At 53.1% G+C, this 11247-nt stretch overlaps 2 protein-coding genes and 1 long non-coding RNA gene across 5 annotated transcripts; 1 reads left to right on the forward strand and 2 right to left on the reverse strand.

Moving 5' to 3' along the window:
- Positions 1-1675: 1675 nt before the first annotated feature.
- Positions 1676-2456, reverse strand: P3R3URF (PIK3R3 upstream open reading frame). Its single transcript, XM_045064457.1, has 2 exons — positions 2157-2456; positions 1676-1836 (listed from the first exon to the last, which is right to left on the reverse strand). Exons 1-2 carry the CDS (start codon positions 2398-2400, stop codon positions 1793-1795), a joined length of 288 nt encoding a protein of 95 aa, XP_044920392.1. The 5' UTR covers positions 2401-2456; the 3' UTR covers positions 1676-1792.
- An 851-nt stretch (positions 2457-3307) lies between these two features.
- On the reverse strand, positions 3308-9222 carry LOC123387333. Of its 2 annotated transcripts, none has more exons than XR_006601743.1 (3): positions 8387-9222; positions 5579-5763; positions 3308-3662 (listed from the first exon to the last, which is right to left on the reverse strand). It is a non-coding gene; the product is annotated as an uncharacterized LOC123387333 (long non-coding RNA). The 2 variants fall into 2 exon arrangements; XR_006601744.1 differs by having other exon boundaries at positions 5579-5766.
- TSPAN1 (tetraspanin 1) lies at positions 6449-11247 on the forward strand. Of its 2 annotated transcripts, XM_004740408.3 has the most exons (8): positions 6449-6605; positions 7051-7115; positions 9488-9694; positions 9905-9979; positions 10078-10176; positions 10257-10412; positions 10504-10587; positions 10762-11247. In XM_004740408.3, exons 2-8 carry the CDS (start codon positions 7059-7061, stop codon positions 10807-10809), a joined length of 726 nt encoding a protein of 241 aa, XP_004740465.1. In that variant the 5' UTR covers positions 6449-6605; positions 7051-7058; the 3' UTR covers positions 10810-11247. The 2 variants fall into 2 exon arrangements, with proteins under 2 accessions (XP_004740465.1, XP_012899774.1); XM_013044320.2 differs by lacking the exon at positions 9905-9979.

Below are 11247 nucleotides of genomic sequence, written 5' to 3' on the forward strand. Positions count from 1 at the left end.
CAGTTCAGCATTCCCCACCCCCAGACCCGGTCTCTCTCACACTCACACACACACACACACACACACATACACACATTCTCAGAGACACAGATACACACAGACACAAGGGTGTGCGCACACACACACATACACCCACTCTTCTAGGGGAGGGAAGCTTCTGGGTTCCAGGGCTGCAGGGGCAGGGAAGTCTGGTGAGTGTGTCTGCATGTGTGCGTGTGTCTGTGTGTGCCTGGGTTGCATGAGTGTGATTGCATGTGTCCATATGCTTAGGTGCTCGTTCGAGATGCATGCATGTTTATGTAGTGTATGTTCTTTCATAAACATGTGTATGTGTGGGTGCATCTGCCAGCTGGGGAGGTCCACATGCATTAGTGGCAGTGTGTAGCTCTGTTTATAAGCCTGTACTTGCATGCACCTGTGTTTGTTGCATTGTGTGTATGTGAGTCTACTTCTGTTTACATGTCTGCATATGTTCACGGACTGTGACATGTGTCTTTAAACGTGTGGGCCCCTTGGTGGGCCTTGGGCAGCAGCCCAGCCATCTTCCTGCTTTGACTGAGGTTCAACACCACTTCCCCCACACCCAAGGAGCCTCATCCCCCAGCCTGCGCAGTCTGGGTGCAATGTGGCAATGACGTCTCTGCCTGGTCCCGCCTCTCTGGGTCCTGGTGTCTGGCAAGCCTTGGAATCGAAGGACACAGAGACAATTCACTTTCTCCTCCCAGGCTTTTTGAAGCCCCAGGGGGCCAGGCCATGGCTTTCAGGCTTCATTCCCACCCCCAACCCTCAGGGAAGGGGAGCCCCAGACACACACCCATGCATACAGTGACACCTTTGAGAAGAGTCCCTCACAGTGTTTCCCGCCACTAAGACACAACGCCATGGAGACACACCCCACAGCAATTCAGTTACACCTGATGACACATGGGCACACACTCAGAAAGCCAAATGGAAAATCCCCAGGCCGGAGTTCAGCACCCTCCCCCTTTCTGGACTAGATTTGGTCTCGCCCCACCCCTAACCGCCCAGCGCAGCTGACAGTCCCGGAACACACTGGCCTCAGGGAATAGCTCAGGGGTTGAAGGTGGCCTGCCCTCCCCAGAAGCAACCCTCTCCTGCCTCAGGCTGCCCACACCCCATTCCTGACCTTCATTCCTCTCCGGGATGCCTCCCTCCGGCACACACATACCCTAACAAACACACCTGGATGCAAGGAGGCACACCCACCCACACGTCCACGTCCATTCACACTCCCATTGTCCTGGCCTCACATACACACACCCCGACTACATCCGCACACTGACCACCGCAGCCACAGAGCCACATACAGCTCACACTGAAGCACTCCGGGAGTTAGACTCAAGTCCTAAAATCTCTCATCCGGTCCCTGTCTGATCCATGCCTCTACCACCCTCCTCAAGGACCTGGCTCCCTGTAACTTCCAAGATGTCTGTGGAAACCCTTTTCCCTGTGCAGTGGGGGGAAATGCCCCCTACCTCATGGGGCTGACCAAAAGCTGAGGTGTGCGTTGAGAAATGGTGTGCATTGCTGACCTTGTCCTGTCCTTCCATTGTCTAACTGTGATCCCAGCTGTCTGCACTGAAGCCTGTCCTTGGGAGCATTCAGCCCCCAAACCCACCCTCCTACCCAGCATAGTTGTCTGGAAACCCCTTACAGTGGAGTAAGCAGCTGCAACAGAAATGATTGTATTTGCCTGCTGTTAACCACCCATGGCCCCTAGGAGATGCAGGTCTGGAGCCAGCCAAGCTTCTGGACTAGTTTCTGGACATTTCTAGAAGATCAGAAAGCTGCCAGGTTGACAGAGGTGTCTGAGAACTGAGGAGAGAAAGGAGGGGGGAGAGTGTGAGGAAGACAGCAGTCCTGGAAGCTCCACTGTTCTTAAGAGTCACAGTTCCCCAGGCCCTCCTCTCTCAGCCAATACACCCTCCATTAAGGCTCTCAGCCTTTAGGACGTCTGCCATTGAGACCCCACCATACTTTGAGGGTGGTATTTCACACAGGGTATGCCCCCCTAGAGTGCCTCTGCAGGGCTAAGATGGGGGAAAACGAATGGTTTTCCCTGGTTTTCCCAACTGGTTTGGTTTGAAATCCCTGGTTTTCCGAACTCCCACCCTGCCAGGAGGCCCTTGGCTAACCTTGTGGCGGAAGGATCCACACACTGGTGGTGGCGGTAGGAGTGTTGTTGATATCTGTGGCCACAGTGGCAGGATTGGTGGCTGCAGGGGTGGCAGCTGGGCCTTGGGGTTTCTGCCGGTACGTTCTGCGGCTACGCTTGAACATCTTTGGAAATCGAGGCCGAGGCCAGCCTAGCCTTGGCCTGCGGTAGGGAGAGCTTAGGCCCCGGGGCCGAGGGGCACGGACAGGCTGAGAAGGCCCCATGGGCACAGGAAGCTTCTGTAGTGTGCCGAGGGTGCGCCTGGACAGGGCAGCTGCAGCCTCTATGACATAGAGTCCACATAAGGGCGGTGCTCTTTTTTTATAGGTCTTGGTCCCCTGCCCCACCCCATGGGTCACAGTGCTCTCCATGGGTCCAGCCCAAGGGCCAGAAAAACCTCAGCTTGGCCCCTAGGAAAAAGGAACTCTGAGGAGGGGAAAATTACTTCCTGGCTTTCTCATTTACCCACATTGACAATATTTTTTTTTAAGAATTTATTTATTTATTTGACAGAGAGAGATCACAAGTAGGCAGAGAGGCAGGCAGAGAGAGAGAGGAGGAAGCAGGCTCCCCGCTGAGCAGAGAGCCCGATGTGGGACTCGATCCCAGGACCCTGGGATCATGACCTGAGCCAAAGGCAGTGGCTTAACCCACTGAGCCACCCAGGTGCCCCACATTGACAATATTAACAATATTTCTTAACCATTTACCGTGGTGCCAAAGAGCACCCAGTACTTTATAAACACTCTCTCATTAATCCCACAACCTTACTCTATCATTATTCCTATTCATATACAGTCAGTTCTCATTATACACAGTAGTCCCAGTCTAATAAAGTCCCCACCACATATACATTAGTAAATGGAGCCAACGCTCCTACAGGGTTACGTTCCTACCAGCCTCTGGTCACATCGGCTATAAGGCCCATTGCAGCCTTCTTGTGCTCAGAGACACTAGATAGCACTTCAGCATTATTCAATAAACAGCAAAATCACCACCACAAGCACAAAAATGAGGAAAATGTGACACTGAATGGACCACAAGAACAGGTATACATTCTAAGAGGTCAAGCAAGGAGGCAGAGAACCCTCCTATTCAGCTTCCGCTAAGAACACGAGAAGGAGGCAGCTCAACATTTTTGCAGCTCTGCGAATGTCTTGTGAGTGACCACAAAAGTGACATGAGGATTGGCGTGGGGTTACAAATAAATTCTAGTGAGTAGGTCAATTCACAGATATGGAAGATATGGAAGCCATGAATAATGATCGGCTATATAAGGAAACTGAGGCTCAGTTAGGTGAGGTCACACAATTAGAGGCAGGCAGGGTTTCCTAATCCCTGATGGCTACAGTCCAAAGCCCAGACATTTAACTCTTGCTGTTCTGCACTCATTTATTCATTCAATCATTCAGGAATTGTTCACTAAAAACTTCATATGTGCTGGGCGCTGGGGTCATAGATGGAGGTGACCTGGCTCCCATTCTTCCTGAGGGGAAAGAGAAAGCCATGAATTAGTGCAGCTGGAGGAACACCTAGGTCCTTAGGGCAACGTAAGTTGTGTCAACCCTTTCTTATAGCAGCCAGGCTCTGCCAGGCCTTGCACTGAGTTGTTGTGGAGTGGTGGACATCCGCCCCCTCTCTCTTCCCTCTTACTCCACCTCCAGTCTTCCTTCCGAGCTTCCATCTTTTCTGTTCCTGTAGAAACTGGCTAGGAGACTTTGGGGGCCTCAGCACCACCCTAAAAGTCCTCACACCCCTTCCATCTTCTATTGCTATCCTCAGTCTTAGAAAATAGTCCTTGCTCCCATCAACTTCTAGCCACTGCACCTATAAACCCACTTGGCCTTGGCCATTTTCTTCCTCAAGACCCAGCCCAAGGCCTCCTCTCCTGTTCTTTCTGGAAGTCTGCTCCTCCTCACTTAGAGATCCCATCACTATAGACAGTCTGCTTCGTGGTTAAGGTAGAGACTCTAGCATCAGACCGACTAGGGGTGAATCCTGGATCTGCCACTTACAAGCTGTGTGATCATGGGAAGTACTTAACCTTCCTGTGGCTATGTTTCCCCATATTTAAAAAAGGGAGAAAAGAGAATCTATCTCATAGGAATTTTGTGACAAGGGGGGAAAAGACAATATATGTAATGCATTTAAAATATGATCTACACAGATATTAGTGTTATTGGCCCCTTCTTTCCAGTTTCTTCAGCTGTTTCCTCCCATTATAGAAAAACCAAAATTAGGGGTGCCTGTGTGGTTCAGTCATTGGGAGTCTGCCTTTGGCTCAGGTCATGATCCCAGGGTCCTGAGATAGAGCCCTGCATCAGGCTCCTTGCTTAGCGGGAAGCCTGCTTCTCCCTCTCCCTTTGCCCCACTTGTATCCCCTCTCTCACTGTCTCTGTCAAATAAATAAATAAAATCTCAAAAAAACAAAAACAAAAAACTGGGGCGCCTGGGTGGCTCAGTGGGTTAAAGCCTCTGCCTTCGGCTCAGGTCATTATCCCAGGGTCCTGGGATCGAGCCCCGCATCGGGCTCTCTGCTCAGCCGGGAGTCGGCTTCCCTTCCTCTCTCTCTGCCTGCCTCTCCGCCTACTTGTGATATCTCTCTGTCAAATAAATAAATAAAATCTTTAAAAAAAAAATTAGTGTCAACTATATTTACATTTAAAAAAACTTTTTTGAAGATTTTATTTATTTATTTGACAGAATAGAGACATTGGGAGAGAGGTAACACAAGTGAGGGGAGTGGGAGAGGGAGAAGCAGGCTCCCTGCTGAGCAGGGAGCCCAATTCGGGGCTAGATCTGAGGACCCCGGGATCATGACCTGAGCCAAGGCAAACACTTAATGACTGAGCCACCCAGGCGCCCCTAAAAATTTTTTTTTTAAAGTCCACCTCCTCCATCTCTCACCCCCTCTGGCTGTGACTCTCCACACTCTGACCTTCCCACTCTGTGGTCATTCCTGTTTGTCCCAGAGAAAAATCTTATTTAAGGTCTTATTTAAGGGGTGCCTGGGTGGCTCAGTGTGATCTCTCTCTGTCAAATAAATAAATAAAATCTTTTTAAAAAAATCAATAAAATCTTATTTAAAATCCCTATAGGGCGCCTGGGTGGGCTCAGTGGGTTAAACTTTCACTCAGGTAGTGATCTCAGGGTCCTGGAACTGAGGCCCGGATCAGGCTCTCTGCTCAGCCGGGAGCCTGCTTCCCCCTCTCTCTGCTGGCCTCTCTGCCTACTTGTGAGCTCTCTCTGTCAAATAAATAAATAAAATCTTTAAGATCCCTATAACTATTTTTTTATATAGACCAGCCTAAGCTTAAAATCAAGCCTAAGAAATCCACGCGCCCCCCCAAACCCCGCCCCAGGTCGCACAGTTAAGCAGCAGCAGAAGTAACATGGAAGTACCTGGTCTGAATGACTCCAAAGCCAGAACTTCCCCAGCACCTCGATATCCGGAGCACTGGAGTGGAAAGGAGGACCAGCAGTGGAAAGAGATAGGCAGGGGCCCAAGTGAAGCCCTTGAAGGGTTCACACTGGGACTGCGGAGTCTTACAAGTGGGGGTGATGCTTTTGTGGGATCATGGCGCCACCTGCTGGTTGAAAGGAAAGGGGCGCTTGCTGGACGCCCATTGCTAAGAACTCCGGATGGGGGGGGGGGGAGCAAAACCTCGGGAGGGAGATGGGTAAGGAGAAAAGAGGAAGGGAGGAGAAAGATGGGGAAACTGAGACTCTGTAGAGGGAAAAGGACCAGAAGTCATTTGCTCCTCAGAGAAGGGGGAAGAAGCTGCTAAACCTGGGTCATTTTCTTGCAGAGACGGGGAGACAGACTTTAGGTATGTCCCTCCGAGGTTGCTTTGTGGTTTCTCAGTTGCTGGGAGTCAGTGCACACACAGCACAGAGTGTGTGTGACACGTGCGTGTGCATTCATGGGCACGGCTAGGTGTTTGTGTGTGGATCTGTGGGTGCCTCCATAGACGGCCGCTTGGGCAGATGAGTGGGCCCGGGAGCGCACGGGGTATGGAGGAATGGATCCGCAGGCCAGCGGCTCTGTGGTCGAGGGCGCGCGAAGTTCAGAAGGCCATTTGTTTACCCTCCCACTTCTCTTCCTCCTTCGGATCTGGAAGGGTGTTGCTTTGGTTGGCGTTGCCAGGCTGACGACTAGGAGGCCTGCTGCTCTGGTGGCTATGGGGACAGATCTCCAGGCAGCAGGGGGCAGCAGGGAAGGAAGAGGTTGGCTGGCTGTGGGGTTGGGCAGGCGGGAAGGTGAGCCCAGGACTTTAAAAAGGCTGCCCCGCCTGCATGTGAGCGGTGGAGCGGGAGAGCCAGCCCCGTCTCACTGCCTGCCCACTGGAGTGGCAAATCCCTTGCGTAGGCTGTCCCCTCTGGAGCCTCAGCAGAGCCTTCCTTCAGAACTACCAAGAGCCCTGAACAGGTGATGGCACAGGATTGAGATCATCCTATGAAGTAAAATCAACCAAGAAATGGGGTTTGGGAAACTGGAAGGCCAATGGGGGAGAGTCTTGAGAGCCTAGGGTTGGATTGATGGAGGGGTCCAGGATATATTGGGGCGAGGGAAGGGCATGGAGTGACGTATGGTATGGGAGTTGGGCTTGGGGTGCCTGTGGAGAGAGCTGGGGGATCAGTATTCCAGTGTCGGGTACTGGGAGAGGACCTGGGCCCTACAGAGAGGCAGGGGTGTCAGGATAGGACTTTGGAGAAGCCCTGAGGGGTCAGAGGCTAGATGTAGGGGAAACGGAGTGATTTAGAGGTCCTGGATGCTGGAATCTGGTATGGCAGGTTCCCAGTGCAGGGGCCGGCCCAGGTAGTAGCAGAAGTGGGCAGCAGAAATCCCTAACTCCCACTTGTCTGCCTCCCAGGAGCCACCATGCAGTGTTTCAGCTTCCTTAAGACCATGATGATCCTCTTCAATTTCCTCATCTTTGTAAGTATGGGAGTTGTGGGCTGTTCGGGCCTCCCTATGGGACGGGGTCACAGCAGCTGGGCAATGGGAGATTGCTGGGCCCAGACTCTGTTGCACACTTTTCCCATTCAGCTAGGGTGCAGAAGTCTCCCCAAATACTGAGTCCTGGTCTTAGGAGCAGCCCGGCTGCCATAGTTGGGATAGAAAAGCTTAGGAGAGGCTCCTCCCTTCCAGGAAGCTTCAGACCTGAATTAGGGCAAGGTGGGATAGGCTAACAGGAATGATTGCCGTTGTTTCATAGGCATTGGGGGCCCAGGGAGGGGAAGAGTTTGCCCATGCTTACCTGGTGTACAAGGAAATTTAGTGGCTCTGTAGGACAGATGGGAAGTTGAAAGGAGAGAAGCCCGGAGACCTCAGAGCAGAGATCAAGAAACACCTATTCATTCAACAAACAGTTATGGCCTAAGACTCTGTGCTAAGTGCTGGGGGAAAGGTGAGTGAGCCCTTTCTCTGCCCCTGAGGATCGCAGGTCCAGCAGGCTAGGTAGACAGTTGGAACATATAATGTCTGGCCTTAGCACAGGGGCTATAGGAGACCCCATGAGGGACTTAAACCCTGGTCTGAGAAGACTATCTGGAGGAAACAGCTGTGTCTGGGCATTTGTGCTGGGTAAAGGGGTTGTAAAGCATGCAAAAAAGGCCCAGAGGCAATGAAATCAGGTATTGTTCAGGAAACCAGGAAAAGAGGAAACTGAGTAATGAGGCATGACCCTGGAGATGACGGTGGGGACGGGGAAAAATGGATGAAGGACAAAGCCCTCAGATGGCGGCTGAGGGACGGAAGGAGGGGTGAGGGAAACAGAAGCTTTGAAGATAAAGCCCATGTCTCTGGTCTGAGCAACCCAGGGGATGTCCTCCAGGCAGCTGCGTACCCAATGCGGTTGCAGCTCTGGTTGGAGCTGGACATAGATGTTTGGAAGTCACAGGACCGCAAACAGTCAGTGAAACCATGGGAGCGGGGAAGAGCACTCTGCAAAACCCGACTTACAAAGAGTATGTGGAGAAATGGTCACCTGGAAGCAGCTAGAGAAAGAGCAACAAGAGGAAAACAAGAAGCCCACGATCTCAGAGAGGTCAGAAGGGTCTGGCTCATGAAGTGTCTACCGGATTTAGCGCAGGATGGCACCACAGATCTTGGAGCTACATTAGAGGGGCTTACAGTGAATGGAAGGTGAAGAGGTGGAGACATGACCCATAGAGAGATTTGGAGAAATTGGGCTGTGGGTGTGTTACCTCTCAGACTCCAATATGGTGCATGCCTTGGGCCTCTTTTGGCTTCAGGGAAGTAGGCTTTGCCCATGTATCTGGAGAAGGCAGGGGTATCCCAGCAATATGGAGAGGCCCGAGGGGGTTAAAGGCAAATCCGGTTTGGTTTCTGGCCTCTGTTGCTCAGGCTTTGCCAGGCTGGGCAAGGCAGGGCAAGTCTCAGGCTCCTTGAAATTTGACCCTGTACGCTGGGAGCCCAGCCCCCTATCCTTGGGCAAACATGCCTGGGATCCAGCCACAATCTGGCATCTCATTCCTGGTTCTAGCCTCAGTTTCTACAGCTGGGGACTAGACAGCTAGGTGGAATCAGACTGATTTATCCACTGGTGCCTGGATCAGTGAGGCTTTTCTCTAAAAGCTATGGCATCTGGACAGTACCTCCCCCGATCTGGGCCTCTGGATTCCATGAGGTTTGGTGTTGAGCCAGAGAGCCTCTGAGAGCAGCCCCAGTGGCACTCCGTCCCTCGTGCCTCAGTTTTCCCTGTGAGGCAAGGAGAGGTCTAGGTTAGATGAAGGGCAGGCCTGGAGTTTGATCCTGGAGAGCACCAAGGTAGGTGTCCCTTCTCACCGAGTCCCTCTCCAGGGTTGGAAGCAGGTGTAAACCTCAGCCCCGCCTCTGTTGCTATGGTGACTTTTGAGCCTGTTGTGGCTTCCACCCCACTGTTTCACCTGTCCCAGAACAGAGGCAGTCAGCTCAGCAAGGAAATGGGGTAGGGCCCCTCCCTCACCCCCCAGCTGGCCTCACCCACTTGTTTTCACTCCTAGCTATGCAGCAGTACCCTGACAGCAGTGAAGGAAAGTCTTGCCTTGCCCTCCCCCATTCTGTGGATATTTCTAGAACCCCTGATTCCATTTATATCTACATTGATGTGCAGCCTGGTGCTGGCTTTGGGTGGCCCAGCTCCCATCCTTCTGGCTCTACAGAATGTTTTTCCTCCCTACAGGATGAGTTTTTAGAATCCTTAGCCAATAAAGGGAGAAATTTCTCGTTTTCCATCTTCCTATCTCAAATGAGTGGTAAGGAACTGCTTGCCCACACTGCTTTAAGGCCTGCCTCTCTGTCCCCAGCTATGTGGTGTTGCCCTGTTGGCCGTGGGCATCTGGGTGTCGATTGACGGGTCGTCTTTCCTGAAGATCTTCGGGCCGCTGTCGTCCAGTGCCATGCAGTTCGTCAACGTGGGCTACTTCCTCATCGCTGCCGGTGCTGTGCTCTTCGCTCTCGGTTTCCTGGGCTGCTACGGTGCTCAGACTGAGAACAAGTGTGCCCTCATGATGGTGTGTCAAACCCAGCTCCCCAGGCCCATAACCAAGATCCAGGGTCCCCTTACCCTTGAATCCAGGCCCTGGAGATCCCCAAGCCATGCTCTGCACTCCAGGGCCCTCGGCAGAGGGAGCCGCTGCCTTGCCATACTGGGTGGTGGGTTGCAATAGGTAAGGCACAAGGGACCGCCTCTTTCTAAACTCAGACCTCTGGTCCCCATTCAGTTCTTCCTGATCCTCCTCCTCATCTTCATTGCGGAGGTGGCAGCTGCTGTGGTCGCCCTGGTGTACACCACCATGGTGAGGAGCAGGGGACAGGGCAAGGGGGAAAGATGGGGAAGAGCCCTGCAAGTGGGCTGTGGCCCCCAGGGCCCTGAGCACCGGCCTGCCCCACCCAGGCTGAGCACTTCCTGACGTTGCTGGTAGTGCCCGCCATCAAGCAAGACTACGGTTCCCAGAAGGACTTCACCCAAGTGTGGAACACCACCATGGAAGGGGTAAGGTGGGCTGGGGGACATTTTGGGGTGGGGAGAAAGAGGCAAGGCCCCGCTGACCACCCTTCCCTCCTCCTCTTCAGCTCAAGTGCTGTGGCTTCAACAACTACACAGATTTTGAGGGCTCTCCCTACTTCATGAAGAACCATACCTTTCCCCCGTACTGCTGTGCCGACAACGGAAATGGCACCGCTGTAGAACCCTGCACCGAGGAGAAGGCGAAGGACAAGACTGTACAGGTGTGGTATGGAAGGTTGGGGGCTGCTTTAATGGCCGCAAAGTGCTGAATGAGGGAGGGGTGCAGCGGCTGACTCTCCCCTCTCCCCCAAGGGTTGTTTCAGCCAGCTTCTGTATGACATCCGGACCAACGCTGCCACTGTGGGTGGTGTGGCAGCTGGAATTGGAGGCTTGGAGGTAAGGGGGTGAGGAGGGTGGGGCAGGGTAACCCGACTGGACCAGGGTGCTTGACCCATCTTGGAGGCCTTGCTGGAGGAGAGAGACTTCTGGTGGGGTGTCTTGGAGGCGGGGGACTAAAAGCACAAGGGCCCTGATCACATCCCTCACCTCTGCCCGTTCCTTTCCCATCAGCTGGCTGCCATGATCGTGTCCATGTATCTGTACTGCAACCTGAAATAGTCTGCTTCTACCTCCGCCACCGCAGCTGCCACCCAGGAACCCAGGAGGGCACCCTGGCACTGCCAAGCAGCAGTGACTGGGGTGGGGACAGGATCCAGTGGTGTCACTTGGGCCAGAGAGGGCTGGCCTTGCTGCTCTGGACTTGGGGCCAAACAGGGGACGGCCCACTTCAGGCTGTGCCTGACTTTTCCTTCCATGGGCGGGGGTGTGGGGACAGAACCTCTAATGTGCCAGTTCTCCTGCCCATACTTCCAGTCTGTCCCTCAAACCCTTGACACCCTGTGGCACCCAGGGGTGCTCTTGGTGATCCCAGCAGCTCCTGGGGGATGAGAGAAAGACACCCCATTGCACAGGCATATGTAAAACCGGCAGGCACTGGGCGGAGATGTAGAAGGCACAACAGAACTCATCACCCAATTAAAATGTCTCCATTTGGAA

This window comes from Mustela putorius, unplaced genomic scaffold (assembly GCF_011764305.1).
Source record: "Mustela putorius furo isolate JIRA1106 unplaced genomic scaffold, ASM1176430v1.1 tig00003853_pilon_pilon_pilon, whole genome shotgun sequence".
NCBI classification, from domain to species: Eukaryota; Metazoa; Chordata; class Mammalia; order Carnivora; family Mustelidae; genus Mustela; species Mustela putorius.

What these genes read in the sequence shown, in the direction of transcription:
- P3R3URF (XM_045064457.1), bottom strand. Translation starts at nt 2,400, where the DNA reads ATGGGGCCTTCTCAGCCTGTCCGTGCCCCTCGGCCCCGGGGCCTAAGC. An exon ending in GTGGATCCTTCCGCCACAAG is followed by an intron (nt 1,837 to 2,156) that starts GTTAGCCAAGGG and finishes TTCTCTCCTCAG; the next exon opens with TTCTCAGACACCTCTGTCAA.
- TSPAN1 (XM_004740408.3), top strand. Translation starts at nt 7,059, where the DNA reads ATGCAGTGTTTCAGCTTCCTTAAGACCATGATGATCCTCTTCAATTTC. An exon ending in ACAAGTGTGCCCTCATGATG is followed by an intron (nt 9,695 to 9,904) that starts GTGTGTCAAACC and finishes GTCCCCATTCAG; the next exon opens with TTCTTCCTGATCCTCCTCCT. An exon ending in GGAACACCACCATGGAAGGG is followed by an intron (nt 10,177 to 10,256) that starts GTAAGGTGGGCT and finishes CCTCCTCTTCAG; the next exon opens with CTCAAGTGCTGTGGCTTCAA.